The 6,098-nt window shown below is 35.2% G+C and overlaps 1 protein-coding gene across 1 annotated transcript; it reads left to right on the top strand.

Moving 5' to 3' along the window:
* Positions 1-4,713: 4,713 nt before the first annotated feature.
* LOC25480474 (uncharacterized) lies at positions 4,714-5,842 on the top strand. The gene is made up of 2 exons (XM_013587069.3): positions 4,714-5,488; positions 5,616-5,842. Exons 1-2 carry the CDS (start codon positions 4,844-4,846, stop codon positions 5,688-5,690), a joined length of 720 nt encoding a protein of 239 aa, XP_013442523.1. The 5' UTR covers positions 4,714-4,843; the 3' UTR covers positions 5,691-5,842.
* The last annotated feature ends 256 nt before the right edge of the window (positions 5,843-6,098 follow it).

The raw sequence follows: 6,098 nt of genomic DNA, 5'->3' as shown, positions 1-6,098 counted from the left end.
CTGAATCTGATTCAGCTTCTGATACTGCTTCTGATGATACTGTTGCCACTAACCCCATGGCTGCCTTAGCATCATCATCAGCTTCTTCTTTATCAGAACCAGATTCACTATCCAAATCTTCCCAGGTCGCCATCAAGCTCTTTTTGATTTGCTTTCTGAATTTACTGGAGCTGAAGCTTGATTTCTTGGATTTGCCTTTATACTTCTCCTTCTGAAGATCAGGGCAATCAGCAATGAAATGACCAGGCTTCTTACAATTGAAGCATCCCTTCTGATCTTTTTTCTTGGAGTTCTTGTAGCTACCTCTCTTGCTCAAAAATTTCTTCTGCTTCCTTGCCAGATACTCAAGCTTGTTGGACAGCATAGCCATCTTTACAGATTGATCTTCATCAGAATCTCCATCACGTGATTCTTCTTCAGATTCACTGGCTTTGTAGGCTTTGGAAGATTTTGAAGTCTTTCCTTTAGATGGTAAAGCAATGGATTTACTCTTCTTAGAGGTTTCATGCTCATTTAAACTCATTTCATGCACTTTGAGTGAGCTAACAAGATCTTCAACACTTAACGTATTTAGATCCTTAGCTTCCTCAATAGCAGTTACTTTGGGTCTCCTCCATCTTGAAGGCAAGCTTCTCAAAATCTTACTAACATGATCAGAAGCAACATAGCTTTTCTTCAGTATTTGCAATCCAGAAACTAAAGTTTGAAATCTTGAGTACATTTCTTCTATACTCTCATCATCCTTCATTCTGAAAAGTTCATACTGATGAACTAGCATCAAAGCTTTAGCCTCTTTCACCTTCTTGCTGCCTTCAAAGTTTGCACATAGAGAAGCAAACATAGCCTTCGCAGTAGATTTGTCACTCATCTTCATGTATTCGGTGCGAGGTATAGAAGCCACAATGATTCCTCTTATCTTGTGGTGTTTCTTATAAAGCTTCTTCTGAGCAGGAGTATGTATTCTTCTGTCTATAGCAGCTCCTTCTTCATCTAAATCCAGATCATCAACTCCATCTTCCAGTATGTCCCATAGCTCTTCATCCAATCCCATGATAAAGCTGTACATATTTGTTTTCCACCATGAAAACTCTTCTGGATCTCCATTAAACTTTGGAGCTTTTCCAGAGTCTGTTTTCTTGTCAGCAGTATCATAGTCATGCTTAACACTTGTGTATTTTGTAGTAACTGATTCCTCATCTCCAGACATGTTTTTCTAATAGATCTTGAACTGTAACACGGTTAAGTGCTGTGATAACAGAGCAAGCTCTGATACCAATTGAAGGTGAAAAACACAAGAAGGGGGGGGGGGGGGTTGAATTGTGTTTTCTTTTTCTCTCTAGAAATTCTTCTTCTGATAAAACTTCAGAAGCAGTTTGAGTGCTTCTGATGAAATGATCAGAATCAGATTGCAGCGGAAAAGAACAGAGCAGAGAAAAGAAAGACAAAGACACAAGCAGTTATCCTGGTTCCTTCCACAACACGGAAGTAGTTCAGTCCCCCTTGCACTTCCAAGGAGATTTCACTATAATCACAAAGATTACAAATGCTCAATACTTTCTAAGGATGAGCTTCACAAAAAAAATGCTCAAGCACACACGCAAGAGTCTTCCAATGCTCAAGCACTAAGCAAGAGACTTCTAATGCTCAAGCACGCAGGCAAGAGACTTCTGATCAAACAAAAATACAGAGAATTGAGTTTGACTTGAACACTTGATATACAATCAGTGGTGTTCACAATACAATACAATAAAGACTCTAGACTTTGAATTTCTAAGATGTATCAAATCAGTGCAGAAATTCAGTGTGCTTTGTAGAATCAAATTGACAGAGTTTTGGCGCTTTTTAACTTGTGTATCTCTATCTTTTATCTTCAAGTCTTCACTCCTTTACATAGAGGCGTGAAAGAGACGTTGAGATAATCAGCACGTCTAAAGAGTCGTTTGAAATCCTTTGATCATCCACCAGTAATCCTTTGCCTGATTTGGGTGTAGTCCTTTGAAGAATAAGCTTCAAATTCATTCCCATCTTGAAGGTACAAATTCTGCAGGCATGGCTGTTGTCTTGTCTTGTAGCGTGGACAGAAAACAGAGTAGTGGAGGTAGTGGTTGTACACTTGTACTTTGTCAACTCTATTAACGAGAGACAAGTGCTCAGTGCTATCCATATATCCGTTGATACCTCCATTTCAATTCTTCGTTCTTCTTGGATAAGACTGAATTGAGAATCAGCTACTTTGAATCTTCAGTTTGATTAAAGGATCAAACGTAGCTTCTGGTGAAGATATTGCTTCTGATGAAAACTTTTGCTTCTGATGACCTTCTGCTTCTGATGACGTCATCACTTCAGAAGCACTTCAGCTTCAGGAGCAGTTTTCTTCAGATGCTCAGAATTTGTTTTTCTTTCCATTGTTCTTCCAAGACCTATTGAAATAACTTGAGTAGCCTTTGGTCCTGTACACTTGAACAATTATTAGTAATAACCAATTGACAATTTTTAATACCTTGTTATCATCAAAACTCAATAAGGTTCATTGTGAAACACATTTTGTTCCAACATAACAATCCATTAATTATAGACAAAATGTGGTCAAACTAGTCTGATTAGTGAGGGGGCCCAAAAAATGTGTTCAATGAGTTAGTCTTGTTGAGCAAGTCACCTTCCACACTCTGAACGGGTTCAGACTTTATAATTTGAAGCCATTTGAAAAATATACGAATTATATAATTCAAATTAGTTTAAAACTCGTGCTTTGTAGGGTGCAGGACAATTCAAATTATATAATCTGAACCAGTCAAGTACATGAATTTTTTGTTGTCCACATTGCACTGAATGTTTATGTGGTCCGCGATGCACTAAACTTCTATAAATTGGTGTGCTTGTTTCCATATGTTGTAAACAACACAAAATATTCATGGACACTTTAATTGTTGATCTAAACACCAAACTGGCTGTAGTTTACTACACCTGGGAAAAACTAATCATATTCAGGGTTCGAAACAATTGGGCCAAATCAATCGTTGACTCAACTACATAGACATAAGGATGGTGAATGGTGTTGCGTATTGACTTCTATCGACCAACTCAGCTGAAACTGTCCAGATCACCTAGATGAAGCTCAGGAAAGACGACGATGTGAGAATAGTGTTCTCAATATTTTGTTAGTACAATACTAAAAGACCAATCGAGTTTGACACTTCATTGGTTAGATCTTTCGAAGATGCTTGAAAATTTTTGATTTGGCCCAGAACATACGGAGAAATCAGAGCTTTCATGGAGGAACTAGATGAAGAAATTAGTTTGGCTGATCAATTTTTGACCCAAAACCACCCTTCTAACTTGTTTTTCTCTTTCCCTTTTATTGAAAGAGGAATGCTAGCAACACTGCTTTTCACATCTATTTAGTTTTTTATTTTGTGATTTGGTTGTCTTAGTGCGACGTTGGTTTGTTCATCGTCTTTGTGCATTGTTGTTTGTCTTTCTTGTTTCGATCAGATTGTCAGATTAGCTTTGATCCAATGGAGATCCAATCAATGATTTTGTCATCGTCGATGTTGCAACTCGGAGACTTGAAGATAGTCATATGTGTAGGATTTTGTACTTTGCTATTTTATGCTATTAACATGGATGTTGTGAGTTTGTTCGCAAATTCATCCTTTTCGTTTTTAACGACTTTGTATTGTATTGAGTTACTCTACTAATTTGAATGAAAGAATATCATTTATTTTTGTCAAAAAAAAATTAATTATAACTTTTTAAAAAATTTTAAAAAGGAAATGCTAACTTGAGCGGGAAATATATTTAGGATGACGCTTTTTAAAAATGCACTCTTAAGAAGAATGTTAAACATTAAATACATACAACCATTAATATGAGATTTAATAGCAGTTTTAACCCCCTAATATTTTTAAAGTTGTGATTTTGACCCCTTAAGAAAAAAAAAACTATAAAATCGCCCCCTAAGTTTTGCATCGGTGGCAGTTTTGGCCCCAAGACCAATTTTGACTCGGTCTACGCTGACGTGAGGTGCCATGTGTTATTTTTTTTACCAAAAATTGATCTTGGGGGCCAAAACTACTACAGTTGTAAAACTTAGGGGGCGATTTTGTAGTTTTTTTAGGGAGCCAAAATCACAACTTTGGAAAAGTTAAGGGGCTAAAACTACTACTCCCTCCGTCCCTAATTATAAGACCCTTTTGAGAATTTTTTTTGTCCCTTATTATAAGACCCTTTTGTTATTTCCAACTACATTAATTATTTCTTTACATACATGCCCTTATTTATTATACATCTTTTTCTTCAATCAACAATAAATAACATGTTGAAAACATAAAATAACCTTTTTTTTTAAAGGATAAAATTGTAAAAACAATAGTGATTACAAACAACTTTAATACAAATATCCACTATCTTAATTTCCGTGATTTTGGCAAAAGAGTCTTATATATAGGGACGGAGGGAGTATTAAATCTTAATACTAAAAGAATCTTTTAATTAATTACTACACTTTAAAAATTGTGACATTTTCTACCATTTTTTTTTTTAAAATTCTTATGATAAGTTACTAGTCATTTCATTAACAACGTGTACCATCGGTCCACAACCTCGATATGGTTTGCCTAAATGGCAGAGTAATTAGAGTGTTGTAAGCTGTGTTTGACTGAAATCTCGATTGAATACGATGTCATGGGAATTCACAGTTGCCACATTCCCATGCTCGTAATAATAAGTACCAATTAATTTATTTTACAGACTTTCCAGTTTCTATATATTCCATCTACGTTATTCCCATGAATCGGCCTATATAAATCAATAATACAGCTTCTTGGTTTGTTATCATTCCAATATGGCTTCTTCTACTTCTTCCACCAACAAAGTGACCCTCAAACTTCTCATTGACACCATGAATGAGAAAGTTCTGTTTGCTGAAGCATCAAAAGCTGTGATAGATTTTCTTTTCAATCTGCTTCGTTTGCCAGTTGGTACTGTTGTTAAACTTTTAAACAAGAATGGCATGGTTGGTAGCATTGGTAATCTCTATAACAGTGTTGAAACTTTGTCCGATAATTATATGGAACAAGAACAAACTAAAGAGGTTTTGCTGAACCCCAGAGCTCCTATCTATTCAACTGAAATTGCAGGCCTTCTTCCCGCAAACAATACCGATGCCAACAACTTGGGAGGTCGAGGAAATTTATTCTATAGATGCAGAGGCGGCTGTAGTTATAATGTCACATGTGATAGCTCAACTCGTTGTTCCTGTTGCAGTAGTGCTATGAATGTACAAGTAAATTATGTTGGAAAAAAGGTTGTTGAAGATAACGTTTCTATTAAGAATGGTTTTGTGAAAGATGTTGTGACATTTATGGTAATGGACGATTTAGTGGTTCAGCCAATGTCAACCATATCAAGCATTACTTTGCTGAACAAATTCAATATCAAGGAGGTTGGTACCTTGCAGGAAAAGGTTGTTGAGATGGGAATGGATGAGGTAATTAATTATATTATTATTATTGTTATATTTTTCTATTTATATGTGTTTAATAGGTCATTGTATTTTTAAGTTTTAACATTTTGTTTTATTCACACATTGGCCTTTGTTTTTATTTTTCTAACAGGGTATCAAGTTACTCAAGGCTTCACTACAATCCAAGGCTGTCTTGACAAGTGTTTTCATCAAGAAAGATGTTTGAGGAAGAATATATTTGACTTATCTGTTTTGTTTTGAATCTTCAAGTTACTATAAGAGGATATGGCATTATGGTTTTCATCATGTAGTTTTTGATTTCTGATTATGCTTAATGTTTCCTAATTTATTCTGAATGGTTGTTTTCTATGAACTGTGGTCGTTATTATGTTCTTTGTTCTACCTATATTTGAAATAACTTGGACTTTCATTAGCATTATATTGATGATTTCCGGTATAAACATTGAGATCTTATTCATCTATATCTATATAATATAAATTTAAGACCTATTTCATGTTCCTTAATGGAAATAATTCTCTACTCTTTTGTTCTTGATATGTGTTACTACATTTCAAAATTTTAGAATTTCATGAAGTCACGACATGTGTCACTCTTATATTGTTTTATTCTTAT

This window comes from Medicago truncatula, chromosome 7 (assembly GCF_003473485.1).
Source record: "Medicago truncatula cultivar Jemalong A17 chromosome 7, MtrunA17r5.0-ANR, whole genome shotgun sequence".
NCBI classification, from domain to species: domain Eukaryota; kingdom Viridiplantae; phylum Streptophyta; class Magnoliopsida; order Fabales; family Fabaceae; genus Medicago; species Medicago truncatula.
Note: the sequence above shows the minus strand (reverse complement) of the source record. Positions and strands in the feature narration are given on the sequence as shown.

Bases quoted from the DNA above. Each gene is read 5' to 3' on its own strand.
- LOC25480474 (XM_013587069.3), top strand. From the start codon at position 4,844: ATGGCTTCTTCTACTTCTTCCACCAACAAAGTGACCCTCAAACTTCTC. The intron at 5,489-5,615 runs GTAATTAATTAT...TTTTTCTAACAG, and splicing joins TTGAGATGGGAATGGATGAG to GGTATCAAGTTACTCAAGGC.